A 27813-nucleotide genomic window follows, 5' to 3' on the forward strand; every position below is an offset into this window, starting at 1 on the left:
CTAGAACAAAGAACCTGATGATGATTTGTGCACAAGTGTGGCATGCAGGAGAGAGCAGCTCTGTGTCTGTACACGAGATGTCACAGTGCTGGCCACGCCCCCTGCACTGATCAGAGATGCTGCTATCTGCCCTGTGTCTTCCTCCCACTGGATTCTTCAGGAAAGATTAACCATTAGAAGCACAGACTTAAAACTTGCTTAGCTTATGTATATATTGCTGACTATCAGATTTACAGTGCTACATTTTTTTTACATAACTCGGACAAACCCTTTAAGGTTTTTTGGGCATTTTATATCTTAAATGCACCTATGTGAATTAATTAATAGTAGTTTGGACTTTAAATTTGGTTAAAAACTCATAATATAAAAAAATACCATTTAAAAAAAAAATGATAAATTTGAAGACAATTTTGCACGCTGTGGCAAATCATGACGTCTAGGAGTTTTTCCAGTATTTTATTTGTTTTCAGCAACCAAAATACATGGAAAGTAGATGAATATAATCAAACAGTTTCCTGTTTGGACAACATAGTTCTTTTCACACTTGCTGCACTGGATTTGATATATGATGCTTGATCTTTGGTTTGCTTCTATCTGCCCTTTTGGTTTTGACAGGGTCCATCTGATAGTTGAGGTGGGTTTGTGGGCTACTGCAAGATCATGTTGATGTAGTAATCTTGCTGTCATTTCTGAAATGTTTTGTACATAGGGAATCGTGATTCGTCTGGTCGTTGTTGTTCTTCTTGTGGTTGTTGTATGGGTGTTTGTATTGTTTGTATGCCGACATCTTCAGATGGAAGTTTTGTGAGTGTCCATTTCTCTCAAAAAACTTTGTGTAAGTGTTTTTGTTCTATTGTTCTGGCCTCTGTGGTGTTACAATGGGATTCCACTCTCCCAAACAGTGCTCTGATGCAGCTTTGTTTGTCACATTTTAGGTGTTTGTGGTGGAAGTTGTCTTCCTGTACGTATTGACCCTTTTAAAATAAACAGCAGAGGTTCTGTAATAACATATTTCTCATCTTCATGTCCAGATTAGCCCTAAACTTTCGGGATTAAAAAAACTGCTTCCAGATGTGTGGGCATGTGCATCCATGTGCAATCACCCTGCCTCGCTTAAGTGTAATTCAGATGATATCTTTCTCTGTTTGTTACCCCTTCTTGCTTTTTTTTCAACACCTTCAATACTTTTCCTTCCCAAAGAAAATGCATACATCAGAAAAATGCTAAAGAAAAGTTGAGACAATGCATTTTGGTTGTTTTAGAATCATACAAGCATTAGGAGGCCTCCTTCTGTATGAAAATTGTCCTGTTACATCTATACATATCTCACCAACTTTAGCAATCGCAGTAGCACTTAGACTTATATACCGCTCCATAGTGCTTTACAGCACTCTGAGCGGTTTACAGAGTCGGCACATTGCCTGCAACAATCAGGATCATTTTACTGACCTCAGAAGAATGTAAGGCTGAGTCTACCTCGAGCCAGTCGGGATCAAACTCCTGCCTGAGAGCAGAGTTAGCCAACAATACTGCATTCTAACAACTGTGCCATCACACATCTGTCATTTTTCATGAAATGTTAACCACCGTCTCTAGGCCTCTGCATTGTCCCATCCTCTACTTCCAAAACTATCCAGAGATCTGACATTACTTTATAACTCTGAATGGTGCTTAGCCTGCTTCTCCTTTGCTCCTAGGTGTGGAGCTGTCCTTCGTAAGGCCCTTCCAGTTGGCTTCTTTGGCTTCAGTTCCTCCATGGTGGAGTCTTTTGTGGGCTTCTTTGTCACTGCGGCTTCTGCCTTTTTTTCTCCTAGGATCTCCTCCTGACGGATACTTATACTTTCTTGAGTATAAATGGTAAATTCAGGCAGTGTGGGCTCCATCATACTCAGGAAGTTGTAGGCAGGTAGGCGTGGCTTCCACTCTTTCTCAGACAAGGTAGCTAAGAAGAGGAAAAGCACACATCAACCAAGTATCAGGTTCCCTAATGCAGATTCCCCCAACTTGGGCATACCATAGATACGTGGACTTTTGATTCCCACAATTCCCTAGGCAGCTATCATTTCTGAAATTCACATTTCATAATCTAGGTTGTTAAAGATTAGCCTCCAATTATAACTGATGGGTCAATCTAAACAATATGAAGAGTTGTCTTCCGGGTGCGATTCAAGGTACTAATTATGACCTTTAAAGCGCTCCATGGCTTAGGCCCAGGGTACCTGCGAGACCACCTACTGCCACCGGTAGCCTCCCAACGTCCAGTGCGATCCCACAGAGTTGGCCTCCTCAGGGTGCCGTCGGCCAGTGTCGGCTAGCGACCCCCAGGGGGAGAGCCTTTTCTGTGGGAGCGCCTTCCCTCTGGAATGAGCTGCCCCCGGAGCTTCGTATAATCCCCGACCTCAGGTCCTTCCGACGCGCCCTAAAAAGTTGGCTTTTCCAGCAAGCCAGCCTGGCCTGAACAAAACAAAATAAATTATTGATCACTGTAAATTTTAATTCGAATTTTTTTAAAAAAAAATGTTATTGTCAATTCTAATTGGGTTTGTTTGGTATATTCTATTTAATTTTTTTTAACTTTTGTATTATGTGTTTCTTTTAATGTTATATGCCGCCCTGAGTCCTTGGGAGAAGGGCGGCATATAAATCTAATAAACCTAAACCTAAGAGTTCTGCACTTCTTTGTATCAGAATTTACTTTTCAAAAAACTGAATTTGCTTTGAGGAAGTCTGCAAGCCATATATGAAAGCTCTGAGACTGCATAGCAGCCAGCTAGTAACTAGCACAGGTGTTTACCTTCATAGTCATTATAATGTCCAAATGATGAAATATGTGAAGACCATTCAGAAGTTTCAGCTGGTCCAGAATGAAGCAACCCAGGCAGTGATGGCATGCCTCAGTATGTAACACTTTTGCTTCACAAGCTGCACTGGTAATCAGTTTGCTTTTGGGTGTGATTCAAGATGCTGGTTGCTACCAATAAAGCTCTACAGAGCCTAGTTCAGAGGTGAAATTCAGCAGGATCTGGAGAACTGATAGTGGAAATTTTGAGTAGTTCAGAGAACTGACAAATACCACCTCTGGCTGGCCCCAGAGTGGGCGGGAATCAGTGGTGGGATTCAAACATTTTTACTACCTCTTCTGTGGACGTGGCTTGGTGGGTGTGGCAGGGGAAGGATACTGTAAAATACAATGCAATACAATACAATAGCAGAGTTGGAAGGGACCTTGGAGGTCTTCTAGTCCAACCCCCTGCCTAGGCAGGAAACCCTACACCATTCCAGACAAATGACTGTCCAACATCTTGTTAAAGACTTCCAGTGTTGGGGCATTCACAACTTCTGGAGGTAAGCTGTTCCACTGATTAATTGTTCTAACTGTCAGGAAATTTCTCCTCAGTTCTAAGTTGCTTCTCTCCTTGATTAGTTTCCACCTATTGCTTCTTGTTCTACCCTCAGGTGCCTTGGAAAATAGTTTGACTCCCTCTTCTTTGTGCCAACTCCTGAGATATTGGAACACTGCTATCATGTCTCCCCTACTCCTTCTTTCTATTAACTAGACATACCCAGTTCCTGCAACCGTTCTTCATATGTTTTAATCTCCAGTCCCCTAATCATCTTTGTTGCTCTTCTCTGCACTCTTTCTAGAGTCTCCACATCTTTTCTACATTGTGGTGACCAAAACTGAATGAAGTATTCCAAGTGTGGCTTTACCAAGGCATTATAAAGTGGTATTAACACTTCACGTGATCTTGATTCTATCCCTCTGTTTAGGCAGCCTAGAACTGTGTTGGCTTTTTTGGCAGCTGCTGCACACTGCAGGCTCATATTTAAATGGTTGTCCACTAGGACTCCAAGATCCCTTTCACAGTTAATACTGTTGAGCAAGGTATCACCTATACTGTACCTGTGCATTTTGCTTTTGTTGCCTAAATGTAGAACCTTACTCTTTTCATTGTTGAATTTCAGTTTATTAGATAGTGCCCAATATTTAAGTTTGTCAAGATCCTTTTGTATCTTTAGCCTATCTTCTGGAATGTTGGCTATTCCTGCCAGCTTGGTGTCATCTGCAAATTTGATGAGTTCCCCATTTATTCCCTCATCCAAATCATTGATGAAGATGTTGAAGAGTACTGGGCCCAAAACAGAGCCTTGGGGTACTCCACTGCATACTTCCCTACATGAAGATGCAGTTCCATTGAGGACTACACGTTGTGTGCGGTTGGTTAGCCAGTTACAAATCCATCTGGTGGTGATGCTGTCTAACCCACATTCTTCTACTTTATCTAGTAGTAGGTTATTATCTACCTTATCAAATGCCTTACTGAAGTCCAAGTAAACTATATTGACGGTATTCCTCTGGTCCAGGAATTTTGTCACATTGTCAAAGAATGCAATAAGATTATTCTGGCATGATCTGTTTTTGACAAACCCATGTTGTCTTTTGTTTGCTTCTAGGTGTTCGCTAATTTGTTGCTTGATTATCTTTTCCAGAATCTTTCCTGGTATTGAGAATAGATGGGGGCAGGGCCAGTCAGAGGTGGTATTTACTGGTTTTCTGAACTACTCAAAATTTCTGCTACTGGTTCTCCAGAACTGGTCAGAACCTGCTGAATACCACCTTGTGTGGGAATGGAGATTTTGCAATATCCTTCCCCCCAGGAGTGGGGAGGGAATGAGGTTTTTGCAGTATCCTTCCCCCTGGAGTGGGGTGGGAATGGAGATTTTGCAGTATCCTTCCTCTGCCATGCCCACCAAGCCACGGCCACAGAACCGGTAGTAAAAAAAAATTGAATTTCACCACTGGCCTAGTTAGTTGATAGACCACCTGTTTTCCGTAATATCTGTCCATAGTTTCATCTGGCAGGGTTGGTGCACTCCAAGTTCTATTGAGATCCTAGATGTGTGCCTTCTTGGTGGAATCACCAATCTTTCGTTCCCCCAGAGATGAGGTTCACCAGAGATCTAAATGGCTTCCACCCTGCTGACATTTCAAAGGACCTTAAAGATCTGGCCCTCTGCCCAGGGCTTTGGAGAGAATTACTGATATCCCTCCACCCCTCCTTCTGTCCCCCTCTGGGCTTATTTTCCTTGCCATTGTTGTTTCTTTGGCTTGTAGTGTTTTGTGTTTGCTGTATCGTTTAAAAAAATGTTTTAACAATTGTAAGCAACCCAGAGTCATTGGGAATTGGGTAGCATATAATAATTTAGCAAATTATTATTATATCTATCTGCAATGATGTTTTTGTCATCAGAATTACAGAAGCATGCTATAAGTTGCAAAAGTGTGCTTTATTTATTATATTGCCAGGACAGAGAGAGTCGACAGGCAATTGGAGATAAAATAAATGTTTGAAATTTAAAATGTTTGAAATTTATCAGGGGGTATGATCCATATCCATAACATGGAGATTGCCATACAAAACAGGGGTGAAATGCAGCAGGTTCTGGAGAATGAACCTGTAGCATAAATTTTGAGTAGTTCTGAGAACCAGCAAATGCCACCTCTGGCTGGCCCCAGAGTGGGGTGGAAATGGAGATTTTGCAGTATCCATCCCCTGGAGTGGGATGGGAATAGAGATTTTGCAGTATCCTTCCCCTGCCATGCCCACCAAGCAAACAGAACCAGTAGTAAAAAACTTTGAATTTCACCCAAAAGGTATGCCTCCAGGTTGCTGACAGGATGGATGGCGTGTAAAATTAATAAATGAGTAATACCTCTGCCCTCCCCCCAATTGCCCCCTATCATTTCTAGAGGCTGATTATATCTTCCACCTAGTGAGAAGTTGGATTTTTCTGTGAAAATCTATGTTCATATTGGTAAACTGACTTAGATCCACAACTAAAGAACAATTAGTTGATATTAAAAATTTCAGAAATATCAGTCATGCCAAATCATGGGTCAAATTACTTGCAAGAACAACTTAATTCCCTAAGCAGAAAAAGTAATCTTGGGCAGAGGTCTCCAACCTTGGCAGCTTTAAGATTTGTGGACTTCAATTCCCAGAATTCCTCAGCCAGCAAAGCTTCAAGTTGAAGTCCACAAGTCTTAAAGTTGCCAAGGTTAGAGATCCCTGATCTAGGGTATCCTATGAAGTGACTGTTAAGCAAGGTTTACCTTTCCAGCTTGAACCCAACTGCTCGCTTTTTCGCTTTTTTCTTAAAGCGGTCAATTTTCTAACCCCCGACGACGTTAAAATATTCTAACTCCATTCCACGTTTAAAAACAGAAGATGCCTCAAATGAAAATGAAGCTGTTCATTCAGGGATGTACATATTCTTATGGTGAGGATAATGAAAATAAGAACATCTTTGAATTACAAGATTAAAAAAAGGGAGAATGAGGAAGGGAAGGGGAAGGAAGCAGTAACAAGAGAAAATTCTTAGCGAAGATTTTTCCGGGAGGGGGGGGGTAGTTGCTTGGCTCTCATTATCCGTGGATTCAATTTCTTCCCAGCATGTATTGAGAACCAAAGACTCCAACCCACTACCAGGAAACAATATCACTTCCACATCCTTTGAAGTGTGTTCTTTTTCTTTACAAAGCTCAGAAATTTCCTATGGTGTCCACTTGGCTGTTTCTCCCTCTAATTGGATCCTTCACACCATTCTCTCTATCTGTAGCTAACCTTTGTCTTCTTTCATAATCCCTTCCTGCTCTTATCTGTACAGATCATTTTCTTCCCACCCAGATGCAAGCATTTCTGCTAACAACAGTTTGTGGTTAACTTGCTTTCAATTTTAGTTGTTCTAAAGCACTGTGGTCAACTGGCATCCTGTTATGTATCTACAATTTCTAAATAAAGGATGAGCAAGGGGACTGAAGGGCTCTGTAGGTTTTTTCAGCCACTTGAAATCAAAGCAAGAATCAATGCACATGACATGGTTTCATTCATTGTACTTCTCACGATCACTTGGTGTTTAGGGTATTGCAATATTTACTTGGGGCTGCCCTTCAAATCATCTGGAAGCTGCATTTGCTTCAGAATGCATCAGTTTGGCCAATGCTGGTTTTAGCCTATAAAGCCTTACATGACTTACCATCATAACTGAGCTTTACAAGTTCAATTTTTTTTTTAACCTGAAACAGTGAAAACAAACTGAACCAAAAATGAAAGCAGGTTTGATCAATTGTCCCTGATTACTTACCTCTTGGTGCTTCTTGTTTGGTCTTTAGTTTTTCAATCCAAGCAAGAATATTTCTTTCAGAAATGGACTGGTCTGATGGAAAAACAAAGACATGGCCTCCAGAATGAAGGCTGATCCAGAGGAGGAGAGGCACAGGGACAACAGAGTTTCCAAAATAAGCTTTCAGAATACTTCTGCCTACAGGTGTATTCTTCCTGGGTTAAGAAGAGCAAACACACACATAAAAATCAATCAATGCTAAAAGAAATGATTACAGATAAGTTATCATTCTTCTGAATGCAAGCATATCAGAAGAGGCAAAATACGGTTAGGAGGTGGCTCCATTAGGCTCACTTGCCAATAAATTTAGTCAGAACTTACTTTTTTATCTCTGGTTTTTAGCAATGCTATTTTGGCTGCACAACAGACTTTCCTGGTATCACATCTGAATTCTTGTTGGTGCTAAGTAACTTTATTTCTGTTCACTCAAGTCTTTTATATGAACTTATTTAGCCTAAGGAGCTTTACAGTTTTAAATCTAATATCTTTATTTTGGCTGTTAATTTTGTTTTGGGGTCCTTTGTTATTATGACTGTTAACCATATAATGTCATCTTTCTCATTTACCATATTTTTCAGAGTATAAGACTCACTGGAGTAGAAGATGCACCAAGATTTTGAAGAGGCAAATTTAGAGTTTTTGCACTCTGCAGACCTCCTAAAAACAGCCTGTTTTTCGCCAAAACGGGACCGTTTTTTGTCAAAAAAAGGGCATGCATAGCCTTTAGGAGGCTTATAGAGTGTTCCTGGGGATGGGGGGGGGATTGAGCAAAAACAGCCTGTTTTTCGTTCATTTCTGCCCTCCCCAGCCCCCCAGGAGCACTCTGGAAGCCTCCTAAATGCTACGCACACCCATTTTGGTGAAGGGGTGGGGTTTCAGGAGGCCAAAAATATTGTACACTGTACAATATTCAGAGTATAAGACACACCCAGATTTTCACCCTCTTTTTTGAGGGAAAAAGGTGTGTCTTATACTCTGAAAAATATGGTAAGTCATGTTTACAGCAGTGTTTCCCAACTTTGGAAACTTTAACATGTATGGACTTCAAATCCCAACGTTGAGAACTGGGGAATTATGGGAATTGAAGGCCACACATCTCAAAGCGGCCAAGGTTGGGAAATATGATTTAGGATATCTAAAGAACTTTCTTAAATCACAGTGCTAAATCTTAACCTAAAGGATTTGCTAACCACAGGTTGTCCTCAATTAACAACCACTCATTCAGAGACCGTTTGAACCTACAAGGTTTACAATGCCTCCTCAGATTTCCTAGCACAAAATTCATGTTGGTTTATTCGCCTCCAATACGTTCAAACCAATGGGGAAGGTCCACATATTGTAAATTCTATCCCCAAACTGAGGTCAGTGTGGGTGTTCTGCAGGCTTACAGGTTTAGCCAGCAAGTAATAAAGCTTTTGTGGTCCTCGCCAACAGCCACATGCTTCATTTCCTCTACTTCCTTTTCCCCAGGGATCCCGTCACTGAACAAAATGAGCAAAGGTTTCTTCATCTGGAAGTAATCAGGCAGGTTTTCCACGGTGATTTCTGGCTGCAACAAAGAAAAGCTCAAATGTAATAATGGAAAAAATGCTCCAGCCGTTCTACATTCAAAGAGGCCGCCTTCAGTTCTAGTAACTGTGTGCCCAGGAGACTCTTTAACCAATTGGGCTTAATGTCAGGGTTCCAAGTAACACCCACAATGAAAGAAGACTTTGAGGCTTGAAGTTCCTCAAAGTTCCATTTTATTAGAAATGTCATATTGGCACACCTGGGAAAACCCGAATCTGAAAGCTTCCAGGTTTTCCCCACCCAAATGAAAGTCCAAGTTCCTACCCAGCACCCACATATAAATCACATGATCCAATCAGGCACTGTTCCAATTGGAAATACCTCCCAGTCACCTCAACTCTAGGTGCAGGGGCAAGACATCCTTGACTCTGTGAGAAAGGAATGTTATTTAGACTATATACACTATATTGCCAAAAGTATTCGCTCACCTGCCTTTACTCGCATATGAACTTATTGTAAGTGACATCCCATTCCTAATCCATAGGGTTCAATATGATGTCAGTCCACCCTTTGCAGCTATAACAGCTTCAATTCTTCTGGGAAGGCTGTCCACAAGGTTCAGGAGTGTGTTTATGGGAATTTTTGACCATTCTTCTAGAAGCACATTTGTGAGGTCACACACTGATGTTGGACGAGTTTACGTGGCCTACCACTTCGTGGCTGAGTTGCTGTCGTTCCCAAACACTTCCACGTTCTTATAATACAGTTGACTGTGGAATATTTAGGAGCAAGGAAATTTCACGACTGGATTTGTTGCACAGGTGGCATCCTATCACAGTTCCATGTTGGAATTCATTGAGCTCCTGAGAGCGACCCATTTTTTCACAAATGTTTGTAAAAACAGTCTGCATGCCTAGGTACTTGATTTTATACACCTGTGGCCATGGAAGTGATGGGAACACCTGATTCTGATTATTTAGATGGGTGAGCGAATACTTTTGGCAATATAGTGTATCTCCCATACTTCATATAATCCCCCCTCCCATTTTCCCACAGCATTAAATGTGGCAAGCCTGAAGGTCCAATGCAAAGATGGCTTCCAGGCCTGACAGTTAATTTTCTTGCTAGAATCAAGACACCCAGATGCTTCTTATTAGAGACTGTCTCTAAATAAATAAAAAATTAGAAGTAGAAATTATGCTCACAAATGTCTCCAACAATGCATGACGGATTACTTTAACAATGTCTTGTGTGTTATACTGCGAGAGTTGGAAGGCATTCCTTTGCTGAGTTGACGGCTTAGCAAACAGAAGCGCTGGAAGAGCTACATTATATTTATGAGCGCTGAGAAAGAAAAACACAAATATATATTTCAAAGATCTACCAAAATTGCTTTTTCATTATCTAATTGAGGAATCTTAGCAAAATCATTAGAGAAGCCTTAGTTAAACTGAACTGATCATCAAATTAAAACTGTATGCATATGCATATGAATACAATATAGGTAGTCCTTCACTTACAACGGTTCATTTAGTGACTGTTTGATGTGACCATTTTCCACACTTATGATCATTGCAGCATGCCAGTGTCAAGTGATCAAAATCCAGATGTTTGGCAAATGACTCGTATTTCTGACAGTTGTGATGATCTTTTGTGACCTTCTGACCAGCAAAGTCAATGGGGAAGCCAGATTCACTTAACAACGGTGTTACTAATTTAACAACGGCAATGATTCACTTTAACAACTCTGGCAAGAAAGGCTGTAAAATGGGGCAAAATTCACTTAACAGATGTCCCATTTAGCAACATAAATTTTGAGCTCAATTGTGGTCGAGGGGTTAGAATATTCATGACTGGGAGAGACATGGGTAACAAGGTCAGCCAATGAATAGGCATAGCAACTAAGTCAGCCAATGGGAGCTTAAACAGATCTGAGTCTCTGCTGAAGAGCCGAGGTGGCGCAGTGGTTAAATGCAGCACTGCAGGCTACTGCTAGATCAGCAGTTCAGCGGTTCAAATCTCACCGGCTCAGAGTTGACTCAGCCTTCCATCCTTCTGAGGTGGGTAAAATGAGGACCCAGATTGTTGGGGGCAATATGCTGACTCTCTGTAAACCGCTTAGAGAGGGCTGAAAGCCCTATGAAGCGGTATATAAGTCTACTGCTATTGCTATTGAAAATCGAAACTGAAACTACTCTGTGTGCTCTGAACTATGAAATGAAACTGTTCTCTCCTGCTTGTGTTCTGCTTGTAACTTCTACCACATTGAAAGAATCTACTATTGGTATTGTACATTTATTCATCTGTTATTATGTATATAAAGAAGTTAATAAATCCAGCTGGATCAGTTATCTGTGTGCGCTTTCTAGATTTGATTTTTCTGCAACAAACTCTGACATGAGGACTATCTCATACTAGATTTCCTTGATGATATACAGTCCTGAAAGTGTCATCTTAGCAAACGCACAGCATTTTTCCTGAGGGAGAAGTTTAGTTAGTTTAGTTTAGTTTTATTGAACTTGTATGCCGCCCTATTCCCCGAGGGGACTCAGGGCGGCTAACAAACTAAATAGGGGAAATACAAAAATGAAAAGACAGACAAATACAAACAGCAGAAGCTGGAACAGCCCTGAAAAAACAGCATTCCTTAGAATCACACACAAATCTGCTGTCCCATTAATCAACAGCTTTGTGAACCGCATTCAGTTATTCAAGTCTCTCTTTAGAAAAGGGCTTCCTAATCTTTTTATGCCAGAGACCCATTTGAGAATCTATTGCAACCAATGTGCATTAAAATGAATTTACTTGCAAAACCCAAGTATATATAGTAGTATACACAGTACGTATAACTTACAAAGAAAATTTAATTATTCTCAAATACAGTTAAGAAAATATTTATGTGTGCTTTTTCATTAAACTGTTCAATCAATAACAAAATATTAACCATAATTTTAGATGACAAGAATTAAACATTTGTGGAATTTAGAGGCCATACATTACTTTCTTGCCTATGTAGATTAATGAATGAAAAGATAAATTTCAGCTAGAGGTTAATGAAAACATTTTTTTCCCATCCAAGTTCATGAACCCTTTAAAACTATCTATGGATCTCCAAGGGTTCTATGGACCTCAGGTAAAGGAACTCTGCTTTAGAAAGATGCTGACAATTAGAAACAGATCCCCATCAGCAAAGAAAAGGAAGAATTCTGTCTAGATCTCCCCCAGCCCTTAAATACAAAATCAGCCAATTGGTTCATTATGTGATTTAAGCAAGGAAAAAAGCAACATACAGAACTGTAGCATCCTCTTCATAGTAGATCCCTGTTGTGACATATCCATTTAGGATTCTTCCCGCTTCAATAAAAGCCTCTCTTGCTGACAAAACAAAGCAGCCTTAAATGTAACATAATGACCAAATTTCTTTTCTAGCCCCTGGCTAAATTTTATCAACTTCAATCAGACATGCAGAGACATAAGCAGTAAATGAACCAAGTGTATATCATACAGTATTGCTTTCAACTGCAAAGAATTCCAAGGCTATTTTATAAATACTTTACTTATTTGTTTACTCAATTTATAAAACCAATACATAGGGGTTAGATGGCTCACGTGATAAGATGCTGAGCTTGTGCTCCGCTGAGGTCGGGAGCTCAGCGGTTTGATTCCCATGAGCGAATAAATCGCGTAGGGATAGGAAAGGTGCCCCCCCCACCCCCCGATTGCCTACTGGCCTTCTGGCATCCCATGGGTAAGATAACACCGCCTGAAAAAATTCCTTTCAGAGAGGCAGCCATCCCTGGCGAACACATGCCAGACACTAAACAAAATAAATAAATAAACCCAATATATGAAAAACTGTTTATAGTCAATATATGAAAACCTGAACAAAAACAGCCCACTGAAACAAATATGGAAAATGAAATTTCTTCAATAGCACTTAAGAAAAATGTAACTCCAAGATTGATTTATATTATCAGAAGTTCCTTTATGTAAATTTTATCACCAATGTGCAAAAATTGTACTAACAAGAGTACCGCGTGAAATTTTCATTGTACAAATTGCATTACTTGCTGATGCACTTGTAGGCTTAGTACTGAGCTTTTACCCTAGGATTGGTCATTCTCTAACCAATAAGGCCAGCCCTCAGGGCTCAAAAGATTGGCCCTCTTGAAAGATGGACAGCATCAGCATCCAGTGCCGAAGTTCCTTCTAGAGAATCTGATTTTCATATTATGTTTGGATATTTGGATTTTAACAGCTTCTTACTCTTTACAATGGAAAATATACAGGGCTACAAAATCTCTGGAAAACACCAATGAGTAAATTCAGTTGCTCTTGGCTTTTCCTATAAAAGAAAAGGATTAGAATAGAGCAGGAAGGGACTTTGGAGGTGTTTAGTCCAACCGCCTGCTCAAGCAGGAGACCCTAAACCAGGGCTGTCAAATTTGCGGCCTGCAAGCCAGATGCGTCATGCATTGGCCACGCCCATGCCCAGTTTAGCAAAGGGGGGGGAGTCGCAAAACGTCTCGTGACGACGCAAGTTTGACACCCCTGCCCTAAATCATTTCAGACAAATGGTTGAATATAATTTCCCAAATTATCCTATCCTATCCTAATTATTAGTTTAGTTTAGTTTAGTTTATTTGGATTTATAGGCCGCCCTTTTCCCTGAGGGGACTCAGGGCGGCTTACAATCATTAGGGAGGGGGTGCAATTCAAAACAAACAATATGTGAACAAAATAAATAATGTAATAAAAACACAACTTGCATTCAGCATTCAACACTCGGGTGGGGCAAATTAGAGACTTATCCCCAGGCCTGTTGGGATAGCCAGGTCTTAAGGGCTACGCGGAAGGCCTGGACGGTGGTGAGGGTGCGTATCTCAACGGGGAGATCGTTCCACAGGGTCGGAGCTGCAACAGAAAAGGCTCTCCTCCGTGTAGTCGCCAGTCGGCATTGACTGGCGGATGGGATTCGGAGGAGGCCCAGTCTGTGCGATCTTATCGGTCGGAGGGAGGTAATTGGCAGAAGGCGGTCTCTCAAGTACTCAGATCCACTACCATGAAGGGCTTTAAAGGTGGTCAACAGGACCCTGAAGCGCACCCGGAGATCAACAGGTAGCCAGTGCAGCTCGCGGAGGATGGGTGTTATGTGGGCGAACCGCGGTGCGCCCACTATCACTCGCGCGGCCGCATTCTGAACTAACTGCAGCCGCCGGATGCACTTCAAGGGCAGCCCCATGTAGAGCACATTGCAGTATTCCAGCCTAGAGATCACAAGGGCTCGAGTGACTGTTGTGAGAGCCTCCCGATTCAATTATTCGGTATATATTCATTCTTCTTAAAAGGTGAACAAAACCTTATAGAACAATTGCTCCAAAATGCTCCTCAGAAATGTAAGAAAGATTGAAGGGTAGGCAGTAGCTGTGGAACACTCATGCTTCTATTGGAAAAGCACCATTTTGCTTGGACAACCATTTTACCTCAGGCCCACGTTGCATCTGAGGTCACCTAAGATGGGGGACAGACAATAGGAAGCAAAGGAGACGCTACTCCCCCTCAGCTGCCTCTGGAGTCACTTTGACAGGAGATGGGATGCTGGCAAGGCAGGTCTTTCTGACTTTGTGAGCCCTTATCAACTGTCTGAATGAGAGTCTGATTGCAAAGAGCAGTTTGGAGCACGAGGCAGATTTCGTCAATAAAATGGATCAAGCAAACAGTTGATAATAAAGGTCCATCTGCCAGATTGTGGACAGTAAAAATGCTAGTCATGATAGATTTTCCTGTGCTAAATGAAGGGACTGGCTTGACATGTAATAACAGTGCCTTATGCTCAGAAAATAGCCCTTTGTATTAAATCCATCAGTTTAACATTTGGCTTTGGGCTTTTTGACACACTCTAGATCTTTCTGTTTACCAATCTCTGAGTCTTGAACAACTGAAATAGTTATATATCAGTTTTTTCTCGCTTCTTTCTTTGCGCCACCCTTAATAACATATAAAAAATATAGTAAAATTTTGAAGTTCATTATCAAAAGCGATGAAAACAAATTGTTGGCAATTATCTGACAATCTCAACTCAATTTCCTGCAGAAGCTGATTTGTTTATCTCCATATAAAAGTCAGGGTTTCACCCAGCCATCAATTCAACAGGCAACAGAATCTGGAGCCAAGTACAGATATGCTGCTGCCCCCTATTGGCCTAAGCAAACATGAAACTTGAAAAAGCAGGAATGTTAAAACATATAATGTAGTTCTTGGGATGTGGTTGAAAGGAACCTTCCAAAATTACTGCTAAATTAATTTTAATGTGACAGAAGGGGAAAAGTATTAAAAACTTTGGGAGTAAAAATTTAAGTTTATCTTAGTTTAATTAAATTCAATCTAAATTAACCATTTTCTGGACCCAAATACTTCCTTTTTTTTTTAAATTGAACATTTTTGAAAAAAAACCACAAACTTTTACAAGTGTTTAGTTCCCACACCCCCCACCCTCCCAAACTTCCCCCTCCCCCCGACTTCCAAGAACCAATACAGGGTATAAATCTTTAACAAAGAGAATCTAAGGTACAGTTTAAAAAAAATAGTTAACAACGTATTTCCATTGAACTCTAGCTCCTCCTTGCTGGACTAACTCTAGATAATTTATAAATCCTGATCTCTAATCATAAGCTATCTGGAATTTCCTAGTCCCATATTTGTTTTGAGTATAGTCAATCCATCTTTTCCACTCCAGTCTATATCTCTCGTTTGAATGGTCCTTAAGATATGCAGATATTTTGGCCATCTCGGCTAGGTTTGTTACTTTCAATGTCCATTCTTGAATAGTAGGCAAATCTTCCAAATTTTGGGAGCGGCCATTTCAATGCTTCTAATGGAATCAGGTTGGAGAAATTGAAGGAATGTCTTAGAGGTTGTCCTCAGTTTACAACAAACTATTCAAAGCTATAATGAGGGGACAGAACCTCAGAATCCCAGGTATTGTGAAATCCCCAGAGTCATAGGATCCTGAATTCTGACATTCCCTGCTGGCTTTCCCTAAGCAAAATCAATGGGAAAGTCAGTAGGAAGTCAGAGGTTGCAATCACATGAAATCCTCACTTTCATATAAGAATGGTTTCATTTAACAGCTACAATTGGGATTGCCAAAGTTTCTGTTGCTAAGCAGCTTAGTCACATGACATCACTTTCCAACTGCATTGCTTAATGAAAGAATTTTATGTCCCACTTGTCACAACCCAAGGACTACCTGTTGTCGACCTGTATACTGAGAAAGTAACAGGAAAAAAACCCAATAAAATAAAAAGTGGAACATGAGCAATTTCAGGTTTTCCAGGACGAAGAACATCTGGTACCTGCCCCCCAGGTTTTTTCCAATATATCCCAAATAACATCTGCATTTTGTGTTTGTCTATGTGTGAGAGAGAGGAGAGATAAAAGGAGAAATGTAGTGCTTGTTTCTAACAAATAAAATTCTCTGAAGAGTGTTTACATACTTTTTAAATAAATCCATTCTTGATTCTCTGCCCTCTTATCTCCCTGGGCAATCCAAATTCTAGTATTATAAGAGAGGGGAAAAAATCATCCTCCCCCCTGAATTTGGCTCCCAAAGTGAAGCAATAATCTTGTGTAATACAGCCAGTGCCCTGTCTAATGGGTTGTTGTGAAAGATCCCAACATAAATTTTATTCTACAATCACAAGGCAATTAAAAAGTATTATTACTTTCAGTAACATTGTGTTTTGCAATGATGTTTGAAATAACCAGGCAATGGATTTACCTTCACTCATGCTTGAGTCAAATATTCCCAGTACAGAAACCGTGTGGTGTGGTGAGGTTTTGTCAGTTAAATATTCTTCTATTTCTTCAGGGGTCATCAATCTCACTGGGCAAGAATTTCTGCTTCTAAAGATGTAAATTGAAACCAGACTTCAGGCCGATTTACAAGGGACAGTTTTATTTTATTTTGCTTTCGCAGAATTCTATTTCCTAGGACAACTCCATTTCCAGCATCTCCCACGTCATCAGCATTTTTCCAAAACAATTTCAGTGTCATAGAGAAATGTATGATGCACATCTTGTTCTTTCATCTAATCTGAATGGCACCTGTAAACTGTATATGTTTGCTTCAGCTGTGAAATGCAGAGGCAAAGCTACCTCAGATTCAGGCTTTCTAAATTCTTCTTACTGAAAGCCCACATAACACAGTATTTAAGGTGTGAAGTTTGGGTCAAGGAAATTCAGGTTTGACTTTCCATTTAAACATAAAACTCTCTCGGTGGCATTGGGTCAGAGGTGGGTTGCAGGCGGTATGCCCTGGTATGGGCGTACCGGAGCCTGCCCGGAGCACTGGATACCATTCCAGTACAGTGCTCCAGAGGGCCCATCCGCCCACCTAAGCTCCTTACCGGTCTTTTAAGTCTTTGGGGCTTCCGCGCATGTGCACAGCGCATACAGCGCCTGTGCGACACTCCACTGAGCAGCTGGAGCGTCACAGAGGCTTGCAGAGGTGCTAAGACACATGTGCGGGCTGCGTACATCCATGTGGACGCCACCGGGCCCATTCCAACCATACCAGTTGGAACGGGATCCAGAACCCACCACTGCATTGGGCCTACATTATTGCTACATCTACTTCCTCACAGGATTGTTATTATGCGGGTACAATTTAGGGGTCCACCTTGAAGTCTTGGGAAAAAAATGTGAGAGACAAATATAAGAAAGAACCAACCACCCCCAAAAATGCAAGAGTTTGAATCTCACATTTCTCAACTACTTCCTAGCCAGTTCTTCCCTCAAGGGTTATCCACATCAGTGGTGAGTTGCTTCTAGTTTGGCTGAACCAGTAGTAGTGGGGCCGGGAGGCTCCTCCCACCCGCCCGGATGCTTCTGCGCATGCAAACGAGCCCGAACTGGTAGTGAAAAAATTGGCAACCCACCACAGATCCACATCCTTACAAATTTCTTCCCAGGTTTGGTCTATTCCATGGTTTTCCTTATATAATCTTTTTTTTTTAGTGAATAATTTCTTTATTTTTCTTTAAAAAAAAAACACAAATATGTCATCATTTGTCAATCATTAAAACATTGAAGTACAATTTTTTTTGTGTGTATACCCCTCCCTCCCTCCACCCTCCCACCTCCCCTCCTCCTTCCCCCCCCCCGACTTCCCAGAACCCGTACACGGTATAGAATTTTAACTAACACAGTCTAAAATCTATTGAGAAAAAAGAAATAAAGAAATTAATAACATTCTAGATTGACCTTAGCTTCTTCTTACTGAACTAACTTTAAACAATTTAAATCATTTCTGATCTTAAGCATAGGCTAACTGGAATTTCCTAGTCCCGTATTTATTTTGTATATAGTCAATCCATTTTTTCCAGTCTCGTTTATATCTCTCATTTGAATGATCTTTGAGATATGCCGATATTTTAGCCATTTCAGCTAAGTTTGTTACTTTCAATGTCCATTCTTGAATTGTAGGCAAGTCTTCCTTCTTCCAATATTGCGCCACCAACAGTCTTGCTGCAGTTATCAGGTGCAGAGTCAAATTGGTCTCTACCACTGTAAAGTCAGTACATATACCTAGTAAAAATAACTGAGGACTAAACTTTATCCTTCTTTTAAAAACATTTTGCATGACCCACCATATTTTTATCCAAAATACTTTAACCTTTTGGCAGGTCCACCATATATGATAATATGTAGCATCGAGAGAACCACATCTCCAACATTTAGGCTGTACATTCGGATACATAGAAGCCAACTTTTTAGGATCTAAATGCCATCTATAGAACATCTTGTAAAAATTTTCTCTCAGATTTTGAGCTTGTGTAAATTTCACATTTCTTACCCAGATTCTTTCCCATGTATCCAACATTATTGGTTCCTCAATATTTTGAGCCCATTTTATCATACAATCTTTAACTAATTCTGTTTCCGAATCCATCTGTATTAATACATTATATATCCTCTTTATATGCATTAAGCTTTGATCTCTTATTTGTTTAAACAGATTATCCTCAACTTGAATAAAACCAATTTTTTGATCTATTTTCCACCTAGCCTGTAATTGCCCATACTGGAACCATGTTTGAATTACCTTCTCCTCTTTTAATACCTCTAAAGATTTTAATTGTAATACCCCCCTTTCCGAGGTAAGAAGCTGTCTGTAAGTAAATCTGTCCTGTTTTTGTGCTGTATTCATATTTTCAATTGCATGTCTAGGAATTGCCCACATGGGTATCTTGTCATTTAATTTATATTGGTATTTCTTCCAAACCCGCAATAAAGCATTTCTTAAAATATGACTTTTAAAGTTCTTATCCAATTTTTTGTTGAATAACAGGTAAGCGTGCCAACCAAATACCAGATCGTGTCCCTCAATGTTCAATATTCTATCATTGGTTAAATGAATCCAATCACTAATTACAGATAATACCACTGCATCATAATATAGTTTTAAATTAGGTAGTTTCAGTCCTCCTCTCTCACGTACATCTTGCATTATTTTCATCTTTACCCTCGGCTTCTTTCCTGCCCACACAAATTTGTTGATACCCTTCTGCCATTCTAAAAGGTTCGCATCTTTTTTAAGTATAGGTAACATTTGGAAAAGAAATAAAAATTTTGGTAAAATGTTCATTTTCACTGCCGCTATCCTGCCCAGCAAAGATAAGTGCAATTTCTCCCATTTTTTCATCTCTGTCTGTATGCTATGCCAAAGTGGTTCATAATTATGCTTATATAACTTCCCATTTGAAGTTAAAATGTTAACTCCAAGATATTTGACTTTTTTAACTACCTCACATCCTAGCATCACTCCTAATTCTTCCTTTTGTTTAATATTCATATTTATAGCTAATGTTTTGGTTTTTCCTAAGTTTATTTTAAAGCCAGACACTTGACCATATTGATTAATCGTATTCATTAAAACCATACTGGATTCCTGCGGTTGTTCCAATATTATGACCAAATCATCCGCAAAAGCGCGGACTCTATATTCTTGCTGCCTAATCTTGATCCCTTTTAAACCATCCAAGCCCCGTATTTTATTCAACAATACTTCCAAAGTTATAATAAACAATAATGGGGACAAAGGACAACCCTGTCTTGTACCTTTTCCAATTTGAATAGAGTCTGTTAAACTTCCATTGACTATGATTTGTGCTGTTTGCTGTTGGTATATTGCTTTAATTGACTGTAAAAAATTATCTCCTATCTGCATTTTTTGCAATATCTTCAACAGAAATTGCCAGTTAACTCGATCAAAGGCCTTCTCAGCATCCAAAAATATAAACGCAGCAGGGATCTGGTTGTTCTTTCCCAAATATTCTAATGCATTAATAATTAATCTGACATTACTTTTCATCTGTCTCCCTTGTATAAAACCTGTTTGGTCCGTATGTATCAATTGTTGAATGACCAACATTAACCTATTTGCTAATATTTTAGTAAAAATTTTATAATCTACATTCAGTAATGAAATGGGTCTATAATTTTTGGGTTGAGTAGTATCTTGATCTTCTTTGGGTATCAAAGATATAAACGCTGTCTTCCAAGATGGAGGGACTTTACCTTCCGTTTGAATCATATTAAATAATTCTCTAAGAGGTTCTACCATTTCTAACTGTAAGTTTTTATAGTAAACCGCTGTCAAGCCATCTGTACCTGGTGCTTTCCCTGGCTTTAATTGCTTAATTACCTGCAGGATTTCCCCCGAGGTTATTGGTTGATTCAATTTTTGCCTGTGTTCTTCTCTAACTGAAGGTATTTTCTCCTTGTCTAAATATTTGTCTATGTCTAAACCATTAATTTTATCCCCTTTATACAGTTCTGTAAAAAATTCCCAGAAAGCCTTTTGAATCTCTTCCTGTTGGAACACCTCCTTCCCTCTGTAAATCATTTTAGATATATTTCGAGTTTTCCTTTTTTTCCTAATCTGATAAGCTAACCATCTGCCAGGTTTGTTTGCATTACAAAAAGTATTGTGTTTTGCATATAATAAATTAGTAGCTACCTGGTCAGAGATCAACATGTCAAATTGAGATTTTAATATGTTAATAGTTTCCTTAACCTTTGTATCGTCTGGTTTCCTTGTTAACTCCAGCTCTTTTCTCTTAATTTCCTCTTCCAGTTCTGTTCGTTTTAACCCTTGCTTATTTCTATGTGTTTTATTTATATTCATCAAAACTCCTCTCATATACGCTTTGCTTGCATCCCATACAAATTCCATAGATGTACCCTTATTCATATTCAAAACAAAATATTCAGATAGTAATTTTTTACAATCATTAATATAGTTTTCATATCTAAATAAATTTTCATTCAGTCTCCAAAACCTTCTTGCCTGCACTACCCTTCCCAACTCCATCCAAACTGGGTTATGGTCCGAAAGGACTCTAGCTGCAATCTTTGTTTTCTTGACCCTAGAAAGCAAATCATTAGTAGTTAGAATAAAATCAATCCTTGAAAGGGATTGATGCCTGTCCGAGAAGAAAGTGAAGTCATATTCCTCTGCATTTCTTTCTCGCCAGATATCTCTCAATTCAAAATCATCCATAATGTCAAAGAAGGATTTGGGTAACTTTGCTCGCATCTTGGTATTTAGGCGGGAAATCTTCTTATCTCTCTTAGTGTCTATCACTCCATTCCAGTCACCCAATAGTATACAGGAACTATAGTCCCACTGTACTAATTTAGCATGAAGATTTCTATAGAATCTATCTTGCTGTTGATTGGGTGCATAAATTCCCAAAAGTAATGTCTTTTTCCCTTCTAAGATCAAGTCTAAAGCAATATATCTTCCGAAGGGATCTGCTTCTATTAATTCAGCTTTCATATCTTTTCTTAAGTATACAACTATACCATTCTTCTTTTCCATAGCAGAAGCTGCAAAATGTTGACCAAGTTTTGAGTTGATCAGATATTTTTGATCAGTTGACTTGATATGAGTTTCTTGCAAACAAATTACATCGTTCTTAAACTGTTTAAGATAATGAAATATTTTCTTCCTCTTCTGTGGAGAGTTCAGTCCGTTGACATTCCATGTTAAAATCTTAGTTGTCATCTTTGGTTGGTTGAAGCATTTTTAGAGCTTCCTGCACGGCCTGTTTAACCTTAGGTTTAGCTCCTCCCACTGCTTCCAGATTTGTTGTTGTAGTTCCTTGATCGATGGCCGATAATTGTTGATACTGTTGCTTCTTAGCTTGTTTCTCCATACGTCTAGTAGTCATGCGGCTAGGTCTTGGTTCCATAGCACCTTGCACTTCTAGAGAAGAGAGATGCTCCATCTTGTCTGGTGGTTGTGTAGTTTGCTGTCTATCCTGTCCTTCTTGTGGTCTTTCTCTAGGTCCAGATGGTGCAGGGTGTCCAGCCTTCAATATATTATAATAAAAATCTCGGGCTTTCCATACAGAGTTGAGGCGGTACCTTTGCTTATCAAATGTAAATATGATGCCGAATGGTGCATCCCATCTATACTGTATCTGACGGTTTCTGAGTTCTTCGACCAAAAAAGCGTAGTCTCTTCTGGCTCTTAACATTTGAGGTGGTATCTCTTTCAAAACAGCCAGGTCTTGACCGCCAATTTGAAGCTTAGTGTTATAAGACGCTTGCAGTACCATATTTCTGAACTCTCTTGTAGTAAAATATATAACGATGTCTCGAGGAAGCTGCTTCTGCTTTGCCAGCCAGGAGTTAACGCGGTAAGCTTTGTCAATTTGCCAGCCTTGGTTGGTCCCTGGTCTTCCCATCAGGCGGTCAAAAGCTTCCGATAGGATCTGTTTCAGGTTCTCCTGTTTCTCCTCACGCAGCCCCCTTACTCTTAATGCAAGCTCCATTTGTCGGTACTGTATCATAATAATTTCTTTTTCAGCATTTTCCACTTTTTGTTCCACCACCTCTGTTTTCAATGTCAAGTTAGCATTGGCATCATTAAGAACCTCTAGAGTATCTTCCACTCCAGAAATATGTTCTGTTAATACAGTTACAAGACTCAGCATGTCGTCTCTAATTTTATCAACCTTAGCCTCAAATTTCTCATACAACTCCTGTTTAAGTCCTTTTATTTCACTTTTAATTTCACTTTTAATTTCTTCTTTCATTTCTTTTATTTCCTCTTTTCTCTCCTCTCTATTATCTCTAAATTTATCTTCCATTTTAATTGTCTGTGCATTAAGAGCCTCGTTTAGATTACTCAGAAAAAATTCTTTCGTTAATACATCCCCAGCAGGGGGCGTAGGAAGCGGAGGCTGCAGCTTTGTGCCAGGCACTGAGGGTGTACCCCTGGAAGTAGAGGGTGAAGACTTCAAGTTAATATTTGGTTTTGAGGCCATTTCAAAATTTTTCTGCCTGCAGTTAATAAAACTGTATCGCCTAAATATGCAGCTTTAAGTAAAGAGGCTTTTATTTTGAAGTTTTAGGCTTGGCAAAACTTTCAGTGAGTAAACATTGTAACAAGACCGTTCAACAGATTCATCACCATTTAACTTCCAAATAACAAAGTTAATGAAGGAGTAAAATTCTTCTATTGTGAAACCAAAACATTTGATAAGCTATCTCTTTTGTTTTGAATTCTTTTGAAGTCTTTTGAGGATTAGCAAAAAGTGTTCGTTATTACCGGAGAAACCAGCCTGCTCGGCGCCATTTTAAAAGCCTCTGAGTAAATAATTTTTCGGAGGAGAAAAAGAGAAGAAACTAAAATGTTGATAAGCAATTATTGTCCTCGCAGTAAACGGATTCAGCTCGTGATAAGATTAAATCAAACAAAACTTAGAGCAGAGTGGGAGAGACCTACTTTGTCCTGCACAAGGCAGTTTGAAATTCCCAGCACGGACAGCCGTTCTGCCTTGGGCTCGCCCCCCTTTCCTTGCAAGCACAAAAGCTGCAAAAATCGAAGAGCATTTGCCAGCAAAACAGTTTCTTCTTTCCCTCTTGCCTGAAGGATAAGAAAACCTGATAAGACGTCAGATGGAAGATCCTCTAAACAGGTACGTAGCCAGGAATTCGGAGGCAGCTGATTTTTTGCTGCCTTCACCAGTAGGCTCCTCCCAGGAAGTCCCTTATATAATCTTGAGATAATGAGAGTTTAACTCCAAAGACATCCAGAGGACACCAGAATCTAGAATGTTTACCCTAAAGTGGCTCTTAACCAGCAACATAATACTTACAATTCAATGAACTTCATCATCTCTTTGGTCTCCCACATCCCAGAGTAAGCCAGCCATGCCCCCTCTTTTGTATACATCTTCATGATAGGAAATTGGGTGACATTTTCCCGCAAGCAAAGGTGTGGCCAATCCCAGCAGTTTACCCTTGCAAGTGAGATCTCAGGAGTCCCTAGAGAAGATGTTTGGAAGAAACAACAAAAGGGCAGTGATACAAATGTTTCTGGCTCTTTGTGTAAAATTCATGAAACTTTTTTTTAAAAAAAATCTTAGAATCTACTCCATCAACTATTTTTATTCTATGAGGAATTGCTCTCGTTTTTATCCATTGATTCTTCAGCTGATTTTCTAATACATCAAAAATAAACATATTAGTTGGAATATCACAGGAATTTTCTGAGTCAGATCAAAGACCATCCATGAGAAAGGTATGAAGACAGTGGCTCTTTCCTGCTGTTACTCTTAATATAACTGTTTCACATGTGCTACAATTAAACCTGGAAGATCATAGAGTCAGTAGTATTTTGGTTCACTGCCATGAGTGATATCAAATTCTACATACTGTTACGTATTATTACATATTGTAAAATACTTTAGTTTACTCTGAACGTCTGAGTTCTGGCCTGCATGCACACCCGACAATCAGCTGGCTGGTGTGCATGTGCACACCAGTTTTTGGCACTGCTGCACTGGAGAAGGACAGCTGATTGTCATGCGCGCATGTGCACCAGAAACCTGGAAGGCAAACAAGCAAGGCCGTGCGTGCCAGGTGACATGGCTTCATGTGCCACTTTGGACACGTGTGTCATAGGTTTGCCATCACAGATATAGGGCCTCCTGCTCAAGCAGGGTGTTGGACTAGAAGACCTCTGAGGTCCTTTTCAACTCTATTATTCTATGTTTTATGTTATCGTGAGATTTTGCTATGCTTGCATGAGATCGTGGGGTATTTTTCTGCCATTCTTTCACAAGGCCTCATGGATTTTGGGAAATGATTACAGAAATTTCTTGGTGTCTTCAAAAGTGACTGACCGGCCGACCAACTGATTTGGCATGCTGGACAATCATTTGAAATCAAGTAATGGCAGCTGGGAAACAAAGACTGCCTGCCTTTGGTAGAAAAGAAATAACTGCAACTGCAGAAGGGAATTAGGAAGTAAATTCTGCCAAAGGCAATTCTTTATTGTTTTAAGTATTGATTTATTCTAAGGCTTAGCCCAAGAATTAATAACAGATTCTAGGACTAGCCACTGAGTAAATTTAAAACTACAACCTTTTTAAAAATGCCACTCTTCGAATCAATAGTCAAGCCTACTGGAAAGTTGACTTACATTATTATAAATCACTCAGCAATAGCATGGCTGTTTTTCCAGCCTGGCCAAAAGTATTTAATGCCAGGAAAAAGGAGTCATTATAAATCAATGTAAAATACTGGAATAAACATAAAGACACACAGGGAGACATATGCCTTAACATTTAAAACAGATCAATCTCTTAAGTGGCTTAAATTAAAGTACATTAGATTTTGATGCATTTGTAGAAGTGCCCCTTGGCATTTGCCAGATACTTAGCAACCATCCCAGTAGACAAAGTTGTAGTTCAGATTATCTTCCTAAGCAAGCGTGTCACCTAAACGTTGGTCATTCTGTGTTTGTAAGTAAGTGGGTGCTTTACTATTTCTTCTCTTTTAGATTCCTGGATACCTTAAAAGAGACCAAGCTTCCTACCTACCCCACCACCCTCCTTTCCTGCTGCAGCTGCATTCAAAAGTAAAATTGGTCAACTGAGTGCAACAGATCACACATCTGTTTATTGTGTCCAGCTTTTTAAGGGGATGAGTTGGCAGGGTGTCCATATTACTTGCTGCTTCTCTGCCTATTGTCAAAGAGTAGGACATACTCTCAGCTGTGCATTATAATTCCATCTAGTGACGTCAAAGTCTGCCGGGAATGTAAAAAGAAGACAGTGGAATTCTGAGAAGTGAATAATAAAAATACACTGGTTCAGAAAATGACCCACTATTGTTTAACAAATCCAAAAGGAAGTCGTTCCTGAAGACTAAACCATCTTTGATAAGACTAAAGATGTCTTTGAGTGTTACTGTCAGAATTCCCAGCCAACCTATTTCTAAACAGACTATTTTTAAACATGTTATGTATAAAATACATAGGAAAAAATAGGAAAAAATACAACTGGAAACATTTCATAATATTTCTGTTTGATAAAAAAAAAGTGCCACCTCCATTATTTTTTCCCATTTTTTCCAGACTTTTACATTCTACGTTAGGAAGTGTCAGGCCTGCAGCCATCTTTCCTTTTGGGTCTTTGGCCTGCCACACTTTCTATTATTCTACTATGCCTTTTCTATTGTGGGAAAATGGGAGGGGGATTGTACAGAGTTAGATGCTACGTAGCCATAACAAAATTCTTTCTAGAAAACCAAGGTCTCTGCGCCTCTGCACCTGACCGGAATTGGATGGGTGGAACTGCCAGCATGGCAGTGGAAGATTGGACCATGCGATGGACTTGTGGGTGTGGGGGCAGGATCTTGAAGTTTCAACTGGGTGGGAAAACCAGGAAGCTTTCAGATTCGGGTTTTCCCAGATGTGCCAACATGGCTCCCTTAATAAATTGGAACTTTGAGCAATACTCTGCCTTGGACTCTGATTTACTTTTAGATGCTATTTGGAACCCTGACATGATGGTGTTCTCTCAAAGCATTGGAACGACATCGAACTGGGAAAGGCAGAAATATGACGTGTTTTTCTTTATGGGAGGCTTTCAAGCAAAAGTTGGACAAATATTTCTTTGGAATTCTATAGCTCTATCTGCTTTTCCCTTTCTGCCACTAGGCATCATCAGCTTTGCCACTTACCAAGAGTAACTTTATGCTGAATCAGTCATTTGAAACAAAGAGCTTGGATTAAATGAAATGTAAAGAAATAGACAGCCCACAGCAACCATACTGACTGAGCCATACCTTTCAACTGAGCAGCAACTTCAAGGAAAGACTGCATTACCACCAGAGAGACAGCTTCCCCTATAATGAGGACAGGAAAAGTAACCCAGTATTTTTCAGATACCAGAGCATGTGGAGTCTGTCAAAACTCAAGACATGAAGGAATACTAGTCCACATTAAAAGAAACCTTTGGCAACATGTTTTCTACAAGACAAAGTATTCAGGAATTCTAACAAATGCACAGATAAGGTGCTACCTGGTACAAATTCAAGAGTGATTTGAGGCTGTACTGAAAAGATTTGCCAATAGTTATTGGGCACAATTTAAGGGATTCGTATTAATGACACGGTGGCTCAAGGACTAAGACGCTGAGCTTATTGATCAGAAAGGTTGGCAGTTCGGCAGTTCGAATCTCTAGCGCCGCGTAACGGAGTGAGCTCCCATTACTTGTCCCAGCTTCTGCCAACCTAACAGTTTAAAAGCACATAAAAATGCAAGTAGAAAAATAGGGACCACCTTTGGTGGGAAAGTAACAGCGTTCCATGTACCTTCGGCATTTAGTCATGCCGGCCACATGACCACAGAGACATCTTGGGACAGTGCTGGCTCTTCGCTTTGAAACGGAGATGAGCACCGCCCCCTAGAGTCGGGAACGACTAGCACATATATGCAAGGGGAACATTTATCGTTACCTATTAATCCCCAGCCTTAAATAGCTAATGGACAAACTATATAGCTCTAAACCCCAAACACCTAGACTGATGGACCCAGTTGGGTTCCATTAAGAGGTTTGGGATTTTCCCTGAAGATCTGGTGGGCAATTCAACTAAGGTCTTAGCCACTGGCTGGAATGGGCAGATGGGTGAGACTCTGGATTGATAACTTTTATCTGGCTTCTCCATGTGCATAGATCTCAAGTTGCACCTTGGTTCTCCTAAAGAACTCTGAGGGATGAAACGCCAGGTGACAGTGAGTTCTAATCCAGCCTT

At 39.9% G+C, this 27813-nt stretch overlaps 1 protein-coding gene across 1 annotated transcript in view; it reads right to left on the minus strand.

The window, feature by feature from the left end:
- Positions 1-442: 442 nt before the first annotated feature.
- TXNDC16 (thioredoxin domain containing 16) overlaps positions 443-27813 on the minus strand; it is a 62041-nt gene continuing 34670 nt past the window's right edge. The window contains exons 14-21 of the mRNA XM_087728447.1: positions 26845-26904; positions 23868-24036; positions 16475-16599; positions 11985-12069; positions 9900-10038; positions 8574-8734; positions 7147-7340; positions 443-1942 (exon numbers count right to left, since the gene is read on the minus strand). Coding sequence (XP_087584573.1) covers positions 1653-1942; positions 7147-7340; positions 8574-8734; positions 9900-10038; positions 11985-12069; positions 16475-16599; positions 23868-24036; positions 26845-26904 — 1223 coding nt within the window. The 3' untranslated portion in view covers positions 443-1652. The remainder of the gene's footprint in view (positions 1943-7146; positions 7341-8573; positions 8735-9899; positions 10039-11984; positions 12070-16474; positions 16600-23867; positions 24037-26844; positions 26905-27813) is intronic.

This window comes from Thamnophis sirtalis, unplaced genomic scaffold (genome assembly GCF_051295495.1).
Source record: "Thamnophis sirtalis isolate CommonGarterSnake01/CBP01778 unplaced genomic scaffold, rThaSir2_p1.2 scaffold_1, whole genome shotgun sequence".
Lineage (NCBI taxonomy): Eukaryota > Metazoa > Chordata > Lepidosauria > Squamata > Natricidae > Thamnophis > Thamnophis sirtalis.